This window comes from Thamnophis elegans, chromosome 12 (genome assembly GCF_009769535.1).
Source record: "Thamnophis elegans isolate rThaEle1 chromosome 12, rThaEle1.pri, whole genome shotgun sequence".
NCBI classification, from domain to species: domain Eukaryota; kingdom Metazoa; phylum Chordata; class Lepidosauria; order Squamata; family Colubridae; genus Thamnophis; species Thamnophis elegans.
In genome coordinates, this window is record NC_045552.1 from 55957796 (window position 1) to 55974309 (window position 16514).

At 45.3% G+C, this 16514-nt stretch overlaps 1 protein-coding gene across 1 annotated transcript in view; it reads left to right on the forward strand.

Annotated features, from left to right (window-relative positions):
* DOCK11 (dedicator of cytokinesis 11) overlaps positions 1–16514 on the forward strand; it is a 91394-nt gene that overhangs the window by 21072 nt on the left and 53808 nt on the right. Inside the window, exons 11-22 of the mRNA XM_032227837.1 lie at positions 960–1100; positions 1733–1933; positions 4279–4401; positions 5098–5180; positions 6002–6124; positions 8709–8785; positions 9793–9983; positions 10093–10158; positions 11723–11815; positions 12096–12219; positions 14109–14230; positions 15829–15912. Coding sequence (XP_032083728.1) covers positions 960–1100; positions 1733–1933; positions 4279–4401; positions 5098–5180; positions 6002–6124; positions 8709–8785; positions 9793–9983; positions 10093–10158; positions 11723–11815; positions 12096–12219; positions 14109–14230; positions 15829–15912 — 1428 coding nt within the window. The remainder of the gene's footprint in view (positions 1–959; positions 1101–1732; positions 1934–4278; positions 4402–5097; positions 5181–6001; positions 6125–8708; positions 8786–9792; positions 9984–10092; positions 10159–11722; positions 11816–12095; positions 12220–14108; positions 14231–15828; positions 15913–16514) is intronic.

The following is a 16514-nucleotide window of genomic DNA, read 5'->3' on the forward strand; positions in this document are numbered from 1 at the left end:
AAGAGGGGGAAAGAAGGAAGTAAAAGGAAAGGAAAGGAAGGAAGGAGAAACAAAAGCAAAGAGGGAGGAAAGAAGGAAGGAAAAGGGAAGGAAGGAAGGAAGGAAGGAAGGAAGGAGAAGCAAAGGGAGGGAGGAAGGAAGCAGAGGGAAGGAAAGGAAGGAAGGAAAGAAGGAGAAATGGAAGGAAGGAGAATCAAAGAGGGAGGGAGGGAGGAAAAGGAAATAAGGAAGGAGAAAGGGTAGGAAGGAAGGAAGGAGATGCAGGGAGAGAGGGAGGAAACAAGCAGAGGGAGGGAAGGAAAGGAAGAAAGGAGAAGCAGAAACGAAGAGGGATGGAGGAAGGAAGGAAAAGGAAAGAAGGAGGAAGAAGAAAGGGAGGGAAGGAAGGAAGGAGAAGCAAAAGCAAAGTGAGGGAGGGAGGAAGCAGAGAGGGAAGGAAAGGAAGGAAGGAAATAAGGAAGGAGAAATGGAAGGAAGGAGAACCAAAGAGGGAGGGGGAAGGAAGGAAGGAAAAGGAAAGAAGGAAGGAGAAAGGGAGGGAAGGAAGGAGAAGCAAAGCAAAGAAGGAGGGAGGGAGGAAAAGGAAAGAAGGAAAGAAAGGGAGGGAAGGAAGGAGGAGAAGCAAAGAGGGAGGGAGGAAAAGGAAAGGAGGAAGGAGAAAGGGTAGGTAGGAAGGAAGGAGACGCAGGGAGAGAGGGAGGAAAGAAGCAGAGGGAGGGAAGGAAAGGAAGGAAGGAGAAGCAGAAACGAAGAGGGATGGAGGAAGGAAGGAAAAGGAAAGAAGGAAGAAGAAAGGGGGGAAGGAAGGAAGGAGAAACAGAAGTGGAGAGGGAAGGAAGGAAGATAATTTTGAAATCTGTACGATCTGCCCTTCCTTTCCAAACATGATAATCACAAAAGACTTTTTTCAACCTCTCTCCAGAAAAAAAATTAATCACCTTTGCCTTTTTCTCTTGTAGCGGCTCGATTTCTCCGGACTTGAGGTGGACATCCAACCCTTTGAGGAAAGGGGCCGGCCACGCTTCCTGCTGAATTGCCACACCCTGACCTTCAACCTCCTGGCCCAGCTGAATGACAGCTCCAAGGACCCCCCTTCCAATGTAGGGCAGACCCCCATATATAGGTGTTTTTTTTTGCCAGAGCTTTCTCCAAATTGTTATTTACTCTCTCCCAAACAGTTTCCTGATCCTTCCAACGTGTCATAAGAACATGTCATGTCTTGCTGGATGAAGCCCTGGGCTATCTAGTCTAGTAGACGTTCTCCTACTGACCAGCCAACAGCATGTGGAAAGCCCACCAGTTTTCTAGAAGATGCCCCCCTCCCAGGCAGTCCCACTTTGGGCCCTTGGATGGACTACATGCCAACAAGTCATTGTTGACTCTTCACAACCACACAGATAGATTTTCACCCGGATGCTCTGGCCCCAACTTTGGTCCTTCAGATCTTCCAATGCACTCATCCCTGTTGCAACTCAGTCCCTCCACTTTGCTACTACTCTTTCTTCCCACCCCTTCCACCTTTCCCAGCACAGCAGCCTTCTCCACCCAGCTGGGTCTTCATATCATGTGTCCAAAGTAGGATAATTTGAGTCAGGTCAACCCCTGTTCTCAGGAGCCTCTTCCAATGCCAAAAGTTCAAAGCAACCCATCGTTTTCCTTGAAAACCCAACCTTCCCTTCCGTAGAGCGTCCAATTGAGGTCAACCTCAGATATCTTCTTGCTGTGTCCCCAGGTAGAGCCGTTCTTCCTCAGCCTGGCTCTCTTCGATCTGAAAAACTGCTGCAAGATCTCGGCAGATTTCCACGTGGACTTAAATTCTGGGCCCGTGCGGGAGATGCTGCGCGACTCTTCCGACCAGCAACCTGGAAATAGCCCCATCAACAGCCCTTCCCTCCACGGCATGGCTGAATCCAGCTTGCGCTACATAAAGCAGGTGAGAAGTTCTGTGGAGTCCGCCCGACCTCAGATTGAAGAGGAAGGAAGCCTCCAAAGGAAATAGGAGCGGGATTAAACCTAGCAAGGAGCAATCTACTATTTAGATATTGAATTCTTTATTAGCAATAGCAATAGCAGTTAGACTTATATACCGCTTCATAGGGCTTTCAGTCCTCTCTAAGCGGTTTACAGAGTCAGCATATTTCCCCCAACAATCCGGGTCCTCATTTTATCCACCTCGGAAGGATGGAAGGCTGAGTCAACCCTGAGCCGGTGAGATTTGAACAGCCAAACTGCAGAACTGCAGTCAGCTGAAGTAGCCTGCAGTGCTGCATTTAACCACTGCGCCACCTCGGCTCTTAGCAGTTAGACTTATATACCGCTTCATAGGGCTTTCAGCCCTCTCTAAGCGGTTTACAGAGTCAGCATATTTCCCCCAACAATCCGGGTCCTCATTTTTACCCACCTCGGAAGGATGGAAGGCTGAGTCAACCCTGAGCCGGTGAGATTAGAACAGCCGAACTGCCGAACTAGCAGTCAGCTGAAGTAGCCTGCAGTGCTGCACTCTAACCACTGCACCACCTCGGCTCTATTGGCCGAGTGTGATTGGACACAAAAGGAATTTGCCTTTGGTGCCGATGCTCTCAGTGTATATAAGGAGAATAAAATACATCCATCGAGAATAAAAAGATGCAACATTTAGTGTAATCAAGGTTACTAATAAGCTATCAAGTTTTATTAGTTCTCCGTAGTCAACTTCACCCCAGTAGAACACGAGGTTAAAGCACAGGTTTATTCTTGCTCCCCAGCATCTGGTCTCTGTTTTGGGGTGGTGGATCCAGATGCTGAGCTCGTTATGATAATGACATCCTATTCCAAAGCCAGGGCAAGGGTGGTTATTACAGTGGATACTTCTACACCTGATTAACCAGCAGGAATCAGAATGGGAATGACATCTTGGAAACACAGATCAATAGCAATAGCAGTTAGACTTATATACCGCTTCATAGGGCTTTCAGCCCTCTCTAAGCGGTTTACAGAGTCAGCATATCGCCCCCACAGTCTGGGTCCTCATTTCACCCACCTCGGAAGGATGGAAGGCTGAGTCAACCCTGAGCCGGTGAGATTAGAACTGCTGAACTGCAGATAACAGTTAGCTGAAGTGGCCTGCAGTACTGCACCCTAACCACTGCGCCACTTGACTGATCATGTCAGTCAGAGATGAGGGAACTATTTTACAGCTCAACAGCTTTGTAGGTGAGCCCGCCCACCTCTTGGGATCTCTTCTGTCCTTACTTAAGAGAGAGTTGGTTGAAGTCGAAACTCTCTCTTAAGGACCGACCCATGTGGCTTAAGATATTCTTGGGTCGGCCTGAGCTCCTAGCTGAGACTCAAACAATGGCCTTCCCATTGTCTTGTCCATCTTTACGGGCTTTGTAAGTTCTTAGGGGACACGGTGGTTCAGGGGCTAAGACGCTGAGCTTGTCAATCAGAAAGGTCGGCAGTTCGGCAGTTCGAATCCCTAGCGCCGTGTAACGGAGTGAGCTCCCGTGACTTGTCCCAGCTTCTGCCAACCTAGCAGTTCGAAAGCACGCAAAAAATGTAAGTAGCCATGTTATAGAGACTAACCTGATTTTGCATTTAATAACCGCATTTAATAATATGCTGCTGGTGGCGCAATACTGGAAGAAGGAAGATTTGTCTACTATTCAAGAATGGACATTAAAAGTAACAAACCTAACAGAGATGGCTAAAATATCAGCATATCTCAAGGACCACTCAAACGAGAGAGATAAATTGGAGTGGAGAAGATAGATTGACTATACTCAAAATAAATACGGGACTAAGAAATTCCAGATAGTTTATGACTGCAGAAACAAGGAATGATATAATCTGTTTAGAGCTAGCCTAGCAAAGAGGAGTTGAAGCTCAAATGAAAGATGATATTAACTTTTTTTAAAGTTTATTTTAGAATATTTTTGTTAAAGATTTATACCCTCTATTGGTTCTGGGAAGTGGGGGGGGGGGTTGGGGGGAGGGGGAGGGAAGTAAACATTTGTAAAAGTTTTTTTTTTTCCAAAATTTTCAATTAAAAAAAAATGTAAGTAGAAAAATAGGAACCACCTTTGGTGGGAAGGTTAACAGCGTTCCGTGCGCCTTTGGCGTTGAGTCATGCCGGCCACATGACCACAGAAGACGTCTTCGGACAGCGCTGGCTCTTCGGCTTTGAAACGGAGATGAGCACCGCCCCCCTAGAGTCTCGGGAACGACTAGCACCTATCTGCGAGGGGAACCTTGACCTTTAAGTTCTGATGCTCTGCTCGCTTCTCTTTTTACACCAAGGGGGTCTTCTCTGTGACCAACCCACACCCGGAAATTTTTCTCGTTGCCCGGGTGGAGAAGGTGCTTCAAGGGAGCATTGCCCACAGCGTGGAGCCCTACGTCAAGAACTCAGATCCTGCAAAGGTACATCGGATTCCGTGGGATGGGCTGGCCGTGCTTTGGGATGAGGAAGAAGGCAACGAGCGTCTTAAGGCGGGACCTCCCATCCCATAAAGCTCTTCCTGTTCGGGTTACATCACGAAGGGCAGAAAACATCCTGCTGATATAACAACAGTGGTCGAACCCATAAGAGGCCACCATGGCTGGTTGGGTTATGAAGTTGTACCCAGCTATGGTTTACAAATCAGTGGGATTGAGCTGGCGTACCGAGTTCACACAAGCCATATCTTAGCGCAGTGTGTGAATATATGTTACGGATGTTCCTCCTAAATATTGTGACTCCTAGGTCGAGTTATGAAGAGATTGTTGAACATGGACAAGGCATTCAGCGTCTCTTGGATTGGGGATAGGGATTTGGGGGTGGGTGGGCAGAATTTATTTACCGAGCTTCCTTTTGCCCACTTGTCCTCTTCCTGGGTAGACCGAGGTGAAGGTGAGCAGTTGGAGATGCTTCAGATGTTCTCGGTGCTTCCCTAGAGCATTTATGGGTTTATCTTGGTGGGGGAACCTCACTTCCCCCTTTCTCAGAACTTGCCTCACCTGATTTCTCTGAGATTGGCTTCTCCACCTGCCCTGCCTGCCACCACTCTTGGATCTCTTTCATCTTCCAACTTCAACCAACCAGCTGTCGACATCTGTTCTCTTTTCCTTCCGCCACAGACAGCGCAGAAGGTCCACAAGTTGGCCAAGGTGGTATGTAGCCGTCTTGGACGATACCGCATGCCCTTTGCTTGGGCGGTCAGGTGAGTCTGCTTCTTCTGCTGATGTCAATGCCAACATGTCACCCTTCCTTTGAGCGGAAGATGCCAGGAGCTAAGCCACTTGCCCACAGCTGCCAGGACAAACTGCCATCTGAAGATGGCATTTGGAGGTTCTTCATGGCGGGGAGACCTTCTATTTTGTCCTTGCTCTTCCAGGAGTCTGATTCTTCTACTCTTTCTCATAAGGACATTTCCTGGTTGAAATCTCCATCCCTGGAAGTATGCTGGCCTTTAGGAGGCCACATCCCGTAGGGCTTCCTAATACATCTCCAGATACAAGGTTGAGTGAAATAGCCCTGAAATAGCCCAGAGAAATATTTTCTCTGCGACTGGTAATTTGATAAACCAACTTTCTTTGCTCAGCACTTCTAAAGACACACCAACAGACTCCCCGGGAAACATCTCTCCCTTCTTAGCTTATGTTCTCCAGAAAGTTGAATGCACATTCATCTTAACATTGTCCAAGACTTTGATTCCTCTTTGATTCATTTCGTCAGGGCAGTTCCATGAAAAATGCCACTCCTGGGCCTGCACGTCCTTCAAACTTGGTTTGATCTCTTGACTTGAATGGTTAAAATGAAAGAACCTGGCTAAGAAGGGAAGGAAGTGGCTTATATATAAACCACTTTGTACCAACCAAGTCTTTACATTCCGTTCCCTAGTTCTGTTTCAGCACCTGCTTCCTGGCCAAAACTTCTGGAGCTCCATAAATTCTAACCTTGGGTATTTTTACCTGGCGGGCTGTGAGGTTTCCATGAGCAGGTGGGAATGTTGCTCAAATCTACATCCTTTCCTCTCTCCAGGTCTGTCTTCAAAGATTCCCAAGGCACCTTGGATCTGGATGGGAAGTTCTCTCCCCTCTATAAGCAAGAGAGCAGCAAACTCTCCACGGAGGACCTTCTGAAGTTCTTGGCCGAGTATAAGAAGTAAGGTCGCCGGTGCAGGGTGTCTTTCTGCACAACGGGCTCCAAAGAGAAGCTTTAGGCTGCAGAAAGTGTAGAGAAAATTAGATATCCCAGGTTTTTTTTTCAACCCAGCATTGTTTTTTTTCCCCCCAATATTTTTTATTTTTAAACATAAAAATAAAAAAGCAATATTTAAAAAAAATGATCTCATCCATTACATACAGCCTGTCGTTTGGTTACAAGTGTTTTTGCATCCATGTTTTCAATTACATTTACAATCACAGATTTTTCTCATCTAGTATAACTAAATGCTTCACTTTCTTCTTCTTTTCTTAATTGAAAATTTTTGGAAAAAAAACTTTTACAAATGTTTACCTCCCTCCCCCTCCCCTCCCCCCAAAGCCCACGCCCCCAACCTTCCCCCCCCCCAACTTCCCAGAACCAATACAGGATATAAATCTTTAACAAAGATGTTCTAAAATAAACTTAAAGAAAGTTAGTATCATCTTTCATTTGAGCTTTAACTCCTCTTTTGTTAGGCTAGCTCTAAACAGATTATTTCATTCCTTGTTTCTTCAGTCATAAACTATCTGGAATTTCTTAGTCCCGTATTTATTTTGAGTATAGTCAATCCATCTTCTCCACTCCAGTTTATATCTCTCGTTTGAGTGGTCCTTGAGATATGCTGATATTTTAGCCATCTCTGCTAAGTTTGTGACTTCTAATGCCCATTCTTGAATAGTAGGCAAATCTTCCTTCTTCCAGTATTGCGCCACCAACAGTCTTGCTGCCGTTATTAAGTTCAAAATCAAATTAGTCTCTATAACAGAACAATCAGTTGTTATACCTAACAAGAATAACTGAGGGGTAAATTTTATCCTTTTTTAAAGAACATTTTGCATAATCCACCATGTTTTTATCCAAAATGCTTTTTTACCTTTTTACAAGTCCACCATGTATGATAATATGTAGCATCGAAACAATCACATCTCCAATACTTCACTTTCATTGTACAATGTATATTCAATTACAAATAATATTTTTTACCCAATAAACCTAATTCCCTTACATTCTTGATTGTCCGTTTAATAACAGTATACCTTTATATAATCACAGATCCCAATATGAAAGAGATTTACCAACCATTTATATTTGTATATCATTGTTTTCAATTATGTATAATCCCACCAATCATCTATCGAGTATGCTTATGTTCATTATTGTCCTTGTACATCATACATCCAAACAAAAATGTTATTCCTTCATTTTTCAACAAGGTATTCTAAATAGTCACTTCATATATATATGTGTGTGTGTGTGTGTGTGTTTGTGTGTGTTGTATTTGTGCTAATAAATAAATAAAGGGAGACTAGTATAGATCTATTTCAAGCTATTTAGCTCTCATCAGCTAGCCATACCCTTACTGGGATTCGAACCTGTGCTGTATTACATCTTAGGCAAACATCTTGACCATTAAGCCTTTATTTATTTATCAGCACAAATACAACACAAAATGTAACAAAGGCAACAGTAAAATATTGGGCTTTCTGTCTGGATGGTCTGTATACACACACACATATATATATATATATATATATATATATATATATATATATATATATATATATATACGTATGTGTATATATATGTATATATATGTATGTATATATATATATATATATATATATATATATATATATATATATATATATATATATATATGTATATATATGTTTTCTGAGGTTTTCGCGGGTGTTAGTATGTAGGTCTCTAGTTGTTTGGGTTTTCTCCCGCGTAGAATTGGAGATGTCTTGGCGACGTTTCGACGAAGTCACATTCGTCATCTTCAGGCTGCTGCTGACTACTTCAGGTTTGGTCCACTACTCCTGGAAACACCAAACCTGAAGTAGTCAGCAGCAGCCTGAAGATGACAAATGTGACTTCGTCGAAACGTCGCCAAGACATCTCCAATTCTACGCGGGAGAAAACCCAAACAACTAGAGACCTATATATATATATATATATATATATATATATATATATATATATATATATATATATATATATATATATACATACATACATACATACATACATACATACATACATACATACATACACACACACACACACACACACATATACACATACACATATACATATACATATATACCAATTTTTAATTACTTCCTTATTAAAATTATTTATCAACAACAAGATACCTTTGTAATATATTCTTAGGGTTATACATTATATCACCAATCCTCTATCAAGTATACATAAATTCATTGTTATCCTTATCCATTTTAAAACAAAAAGTTCTAAAGAGTTCAATTCATATATGTATCCGTTTTTCGTTGTATCGTTGTTAATCTATTTCACAACATAATTGTATTATCACTTAGCTCCTTCAGTTAGAACATAAGTAAGACATTTTTCATTTCCAGGTTTTTTTCCCCCCAGCCACTGATAAAACAAGTCCCATATCTTACAAAATTTCTCGTCTTCCTGTTCTCTAATTTCAAATGTCAATTTACTCATTTCAGCACACTCCAACCCAGCATTGTTGAGTTGTCTTCTGAGTTGTTCTTCGTTTCCTCTGCAGACCAGAGAAGACGAAACTGCAAGTGATACCTGGCCAACTGAATGTGACGTTGGAGTGCGTCCCCTTGGAGCTCTCGAGTAAGGATAGAGGAGAAAAGTGGTGGAACATGAGACGGTTATTTTCTGGCATTCTTCAGCTCGAGTTGCCCTTGTCTAACTTTGTTTCTGAGTGGTTGGTTGGTTGGTTGGTTGGTTGATTGGTTGGAGAGAGAGAGAGAGACACAGAGACAGAGACAGAGAGACAGAGACGGAGAAAGACAGAGAGAGAGAGAGAGACAGAAAGACAAAGAGAGACAGACAGAGAGACAGAGACAGAGAGACGGAGAGAGAGACAGAGACCTAGAGACGGAGAGAGACAAAAGAGAGAGAGAGAGAGACAGAGAGAGAGCGACAGAGAGAGAGACAGAGAGAGACAGAGGCAAAGAGAGACAGAGAGACAGACAGACAGAGGCAGAGAGCGAGACAGAGAGAGAGAGAGAGAGACCGAGAGAGACAAAGAGAGACAGACAGAGAGACGGAGAGAGAGACAGAGACAGAGAGAGACAGAGAGAGAGACAGAAACCTAGAGACGGAGAGAGACAAAAGAGAGACAGAGAGAGAGACAGAGAGAGAGAGCGACAGACAGAGACAGAGAGAGAGACAGAGAGAGAGACAGACCGAGAGAGAGAGAGAGACCGAGAGAGACGGAGAGACAGAGAGAGAGACAGAGACGGAGAGAGAGAGAGAGACAGAGACGGAGAGAGACAGAGACAGAGAGAGACAGAGACAGAGAGACGGAGAGAGACAAAGAGAGACGGAGAGAGAGAGAGAGAGAGATTAACAAAAAACATGGTTCGAAAATTCATGTTGCATATTCTGGAGATGGGACAGATGTCAGTCCCCTTCAGGCTGTCAAACCAATATGCAGATAGTCCTCAAGTTATGATCACAATTCTGTCCAGAACTTCTGTCATGAAGTGATGTGGGTTATTAAGCGAGTCGTGTCACATTTTGCAACCTTGACACCCCCCATCGGCTTTGCTTGTCCAAAGAGGGATCACCGTCACCATGTGCTGCCTCCTCTGTCTCTTTCTTGTCCCCTGCAGACTGCGTCACGGCTGCTTTCGTCCCCATCAAGCCCTTTGAGGGGAAGGAGCGGGGTGACGGTGTGGCTCTTGAGGTCGATGAATTTGTGCCCGAGGTGACCAAGTACTGCTGCCCGTTCACCACCTACAGAAACCGTCTCTACGTCTACCCTTTGCATCTGAAGTACGATGGCCAGAAGACGTTCGCCAAGGTGAGTAAGGAGGCCTCACCTGGCAGAGACACACAGGAGGGGGAGGAGAGCTGGCAAAAAAAGGGAGGCCTGAATGTCCCCTTGTGCCCACTGCGGGTCCCTCTTTCAGGCAAGGAACATCGCCATCCGGGTGGAATTCAAGGACTCTGATGAAGGAGATGCCAAAGCCTTAAAGGTACTCCAGAGCCCTGCCCAAGGAAGAGGTGGTCTCACGAGAAGATGCTCCTGTTCTTCGGGCCTCTTGTGCCTCCCGATGCCCTGTGTTCCGGGATACCCTTCTCCTCCGGCTGCCATCTGGTGCTCATTCCATCTCCAGAACTTCCCTGTCCTTTATGCTCCAACCTTTGGGCTGGATGAGTGATCTCCTTCCCCTTGGACAGGTCCTATCCATGGTTCCACCACAAAACCGCGTTCGACTAAAGGGCGCTCGACGAAACCGCGTAGCTGACATCATCACAGGGCGACAACAGCGCGGAGACAGAAGCACGCTGTAAACGCTAAACCTAAAATTAACCCCTAAACCTAAACCTAACCCCCCTAAACCTAATCCTAAACCTAACCCTTAACCTAACCCTAAACCTAATCCTAACCCTTAACCTAACCCTAAACCTAACCCTAACCCTTAACCTAACCCTAAACCTAACCCTAACCCTTAACCTAACCCTAAACCTAATCCTAACCCTTAACCTAACCCTAAACCTAACCCTAACCCTAACCCTTAACCTAACCCTAAACCTAACCCTAACCCTTAACCTAACCCTAAACCTAAACCTAAACCTAACCCTTAACCTAACCCTAAACCTAACCCTAACCCTTAACCTAACCCTAAACCTAAACCTAAACCTAACCCTTAACCTAACCCTAAACCTAATCCTAACCCTTAACCTAACCCTAAACCTAACCCTAACCCTTAACCTAACCCTAAACCTAACCCTAACCCTTAACCTAACCCTAAACCTAAACCTAAACCTAACCCTTAACCTAACCCTAAACCTAACCCTAACCCTTAACCTAACCCTAAACCTAAACCTAAACCTAACCCTTAACCTAACCCTAAACCTAATCCTAACCCTTAACCTAACCCTAAAGCTAACCCTAACCCTTAACCTAACCCTAAAGCCAACCCTAAAGCTAACCCTAACCCTAACCCTTACCTTAACGTGAATCGGCTTGCTTTCAAAGCGCTATTTAAAGCGCCCTTCTTTCTCCGCGCTCGCTGTTGTTGCCCTGTTGATGACGTCAGCGACGCGGTTTAATCGGGCGCGCTTTAGTCGAGCGCGGTTTTGTTGTGCCACGCTATCCATCTGCCAGCTGATCTCCGGTCATGGCGATTGGGGGGGGGGAGGCTTCTTGAGTTTTGCAGGTGCTTGGCACAGAGGAGGCTTTAGATCTTGGTCAAGAGGCCCAATTGGGAACCAAGACAGAAGGTCCCTCAGTTGGTGCAGAATTCCCACTAGAGGGAGCTAGTTGACCTCAGTTGGAGCTCTTCAACCTTGGTTCTCCTAGACCTGGCCAATCTGAGATCGGGAGATCTTTCCCACCACCGTCTGAATCCTGGCAGTGGGATTCGGTGTGATAAGATCTCCCCTTCATGGGCCCCAATTCTGATAAGACCCAACTGAGCAGGGTCGCAGAGGAAGTGAGGGAAGGACTTTGGGTGGTCCCAGGAGGAGATCCTCAATGCCTTCTGAGTCTTCTTCTTCCTCCCAACCTCACGGCGTTCTCGTTACGTCCCGCAGTGCTTCTACGGCAAACCCGGAGGGCCTCTGCTCACCTCGCACGCCTACGCTTGTGTCTTGCACCACAGCCAGAGCCCCGAGTTTTACGATGAGGTGAGGAAAAAAATAGAAAGAAACTAACAGAGGAGGAGGAGGTGGTTGAATTCTCTCAAGGTTTCATGAAAAATAAGGAGAAAGCAGATGATCTATTTATAGAGCGTAAGGTTCCTCCTTTGATTTTTGATCCAAGTTTTTCAAACTTGTGCAACTTTAAGAACGGGTGGACTTCGGCTCCCAGAATTCCCCAGCTGGACAAGAGAAAATGCTTTTTTTTTTATTAAAAAAAATGAAATCATGGGGGAATTCAGCCTTTCCAACCCCTCCTGTCGCCTAGATCAAAATCCAGCTTCCGATGCATCTTCATCAGAAGCACCACTTGCTGTTCACTTTCTATCACATCAGCTGCGAAATCAACACAAAGGGGACAGCGAAGAAACAGGACACCGTGGAGACCACAGGTAGTTTGAGTTTGAGTTTCATTTTATTTATATGCCGCTCTATTCCCTGCGGGACTCAGGGCGGCGCACAAACCCAAGGAGGGGAAGGGAAACACAAAAACTACAAATACAAGGCATTTAAAAACAGCCAACAGCCACACAAATCGAGAGGGGAGGGGAAGAGAACTCATCACCCCCAGGCCTGCCGACACAGCCAGGTTTTGACGGCTTTTCGGAAGGCCTGGAGAGAGGTGAGGGTCCGAATCTCGGCGGGGAGTTCGTTCCAAAGGGCCGGAGCTGCCACAGAGAAGGCCCTCCCCCAGGTAGTAGCCAGATGGCATTGGCTGGTAGACGGAACCCGGAGGAGGCCAACCCTGTGTGATCTAATAGGTCTTTGGGAGGTAATTGGCAGCAGGCGGTCTCTCAAGTACCCAGGTCCAATACCATGAAGGGCTTTATAAGTGACGACTAGCACCTTGAAGCGTGTCTGGAGACCAATGGGCAGCCAGTGCAGCTCGTGGAGGATAGGTGTAACGTGGGTGTACCGAGGTGCACCCACAATCGCTTGCACGGCTGCATTCTGGACGAGCTGAAGTCTCCGAATGCTCTTCAAGGGCTGCCCCATGTAGAGCGCATTGCAGTAGTCCAGTCCTCAAGTCACAAGGGCATGAGTGACTGTTGCAAGTGCCTCCCGGTTCAGGTAGGGACGCAATTGATGCACCAGGCGAACCTGAGCAAATGCCCCCCTGGTCACAGCCGACAAATGATGTTTTAAGGTCAGCTGTGGGTCCAAGAGGACTCCCAAATTGCGAACCCTGTCTGAGGGGCGTAAAATTTCACCCCCCAGCCTGAGTGATGGAGTGCTAGCCAAATTTTTGGGTTCTGGGCTTGCCCAACTGCCTGGGTTTCTAAATGAACCATCATTTGGGGCAGGGGTCCCCAACCTTTCGGACCTCAGGGACCACTAAATTCATAATTTTAAATCCCGCGGACCACTAATATGATCTGCCTAATGACCGGCTGGGTGGGCGTGGCTGGGTGGTCATGTGACTGGGTGGGCGTGGCCAACTCGATGTCACTCAGGTCAAAGGGCGCCTTGCCAGCCTCCCAGCCACTCCTCACCTGCCCACTCAGGGCCCCAAGAGGAAGCAGTTGCTGGAGCTAAGCAGCCACCAGGAGAAAGTGTTGGCAAAAAAAACTCAGTTCCAATTGGATCTGGCCGAGAAGGAGGCTCAGCAGAAGCCCCTCACTGAGGACTAGGAGCATAGGCTTTCCAAGCAGAGGGAAGCCCTGCAGGAGTGCCAGGTCAGGTACCGGTGCCTGGAGGCTCAGCGGGCTGATATGGTCAGCCACTTCCAGGCCGTGATGCAGTCCCACTGGAACGAGGCTCTCTGGCTCTTCGCCACCAGTGGTGCTTCCCTCCAGCCTTTGCCCAAAGCCCCCCATCAGGAGGCCGAAGCAGACCCCAAGTCAGAATTTCTCCTCCCCTCTGCTCCCCATAAAAAGACCCCGAAGGGGGAGACTCTCTGCAGCAACACAAACGTTCCTTGCACGTATCTGGCTCAGGGGACGTAGTTTGAGGACCCCTGATTTAGCTCAATATAAACAATGCAAATAATTTTTCTGCGGACCACCAGAATTTTCTCATGGACCACTGGTTCGTGACCGCCGAATTAGGGCGCACCTGTGAATTATCCTCTGGGGTTCTTATTTAAGATTGCAGGGTCCAATTTGGGTCAGTCAGAGGGACTAGAGGTGTGGTCTTCTGAGCTTTTGGATTTGTGCTGGAGTTCATGACTTAAGATCCTTGCAGACCCAGCTGGGCAACTGAGCTGCAGGTGCCACCTAAACCTTCTGCAGATCTTCAGACCAGCCTTGGCTGACCCACCGTGTCTCCTCTGTCCCCGTAGTGGGCTTTGCCTGGCTTCCTTTGCTGAAAGACGGGCTGATCATCACCTCTGAGCAGCAGCTTCCGGTCTCGGCCAACCTGCCAGCCGGCTACCTGAGCGCCGGAGATACCGAGGCCCGAAAGGTAAGATGGGTTTGTCATAAGGAGGACAACCCACGTGTGGTTTGGGATACTACCGTATTTTCGGAGTATAAGACGCTCCGAAGAATAAGACGCACATAAGCTTTTGGGGAGGGGGGAAAATCTGCCTCTGCCTCCCAGCAATTTGCCTCCTTGCAACAAACAGCAAACAGCACAGAGAATATACACTGTTTGTAGCATTACATTTCAGACTATACTTGTATAGATGCTGTTAAAATTGATGTGGCTTTCTGGAAGTTATTCTCTGCTATTTAAAAGACAAATTCATTGTGTTTCCAATCACACTTGGCCAATAAAGAATTTTATCTATCTATCTATCTATCTATCTATCTATCTATCTATCTATCTATCTATCTATCTATCTATCTATCATCTATCATCTATCATCTATCATCTATCTATCTATCTATCTCTATCTATCTATCTATCTATCTATCTCTATCTATCTATCATCTATCTATCTCTTATCATCTTTCTCTTTCTCTCTGTGTGTCATCTATCTATCTATCTATCTATCTATCTATCTATCTATCTATCTATCTATCTATCTATCTATCTATCTATCATCTCTGCCGCTTTCTCACTCTCTGTCATCTATCTATCTATATTTATCTATCTATCATCTCTGTCTCTTTCTCTCTCACTCTCTCTGTCATCTATCTGTCTGTCTGTCTGTCTGTCTATCTATCTATCTATCTATCTATCATCTCTGTCTCTTTCTCTCTCACTCTGTCATCTATCTATCTATCTATCTATCTATCTCTATCTATCTATCTATCTATCTATCATCTATCTATCTCTTATCATCTGTCTCTTTCTCTCTCTGTGTCATCTATCTATCATCTATCTATCTATCTATCTATCTATCTATCTATCTATCTATCTATCTATCTATCTATCTATCTATCTATCATCTCTGCCGCTTTCTCACTCTCTGTCATCTATCTATATTTATCTATCTATCATCTCTGTCTCTTTCTCTCTCACTCTCTCTGTCATCTATCTGTCTGTCTGTCGGTCTATCTGTCTGTCTATCTATCTATCTATCTATCTATCTATCATCTCTGTCTCTTTCTCTCTCACTCTCTGTCATCTATCTATCTATCTATCTATCTATCTATCTATCTATCTATCTATCTATCTATCTATCTATCTATCTATCTATCTATCTATCTATCATCTCTGTCTCTTTGTCTCTCACTCTGTCTGTCATCTATCTATCTATCTATCTATTATCTCTGTCTCTCTCTCACTCTCTGTCATCTATCTATCTCTATCTATCTATCATCTATCATCGTCCGTCCACCTGTCGGTCTGTCTGTCTGCCTACCTACCTACCTCTATCATCTATCTGTACCCATGCAGCCATGCCTTTGCCCCAGTTCTTGGGAAGTTGCATTTGTGTAAACAAGATGTGCTTTGCAAAACCCACCAAGATCTGGCTTGGCCCCACTTCTGGGGTCAACTCAAATGACTCTTTTCATCACCGGTTGGGTCAAACTACCAGGTCAAGTAGCCCAGACTAGTTGAGGTAAAGCCCCAAGCTTCAAAAATGTTTCTTTCTTCTTTTGGATCTCTAGCCAAACAGTGACATCAAATGGGTGGATGGAGCCAAGGCCCTCTTCAAGCTGAAGCTGCACCTGGAGTCCACCATATATACTCAGGTATGTTATGGGTTCCCTCTCCTACGGAGAACTGTCTGGTGGGACCAGGAAGGAGGGTCTTCTCTGTGGTGGCTCCTCATCATCTCCCAAGGAGATCAGACTGGCCCCCCTTTCACACTCTTTCCCAAGGCCCAGAAAGTCTAGTTTCTGCCAAGGGGCCTGGAGATCCCACAGTGGGATGGAGACCATCAAGTGGCTCATTTGACTGTTGCCCCCAAGTGGGGAGTGGAAGGTTGTTGCTATTCTATTGTTCATGCATTGAGCTTTTATCTTTGTAAGTCACCTGGAATAAGTTGGCGGCTGTATACATTTTCTTATATAAATAAACACAGATGGAAAACAGGCCTTCACGGTTTTGCAACCCCATAGAAATAAGTCTTTCGCCAGACGAGGAAATAATTGGGAAAATTTAAGACTGTGCTAGAATGAGTGGATAGGTTAACTTTTAAAATTAAAGAAGACTCAGAATACCGCCGGATATGGAACAGTTTTTATGGATGTCTACAGAACATAAGGAATAGGAATTAGAGGAACCAAGACTATGAATGTCTGTGTTAAAATAGAGATGGTATAATAATCTACAAAATAGGCCAAGATATTTT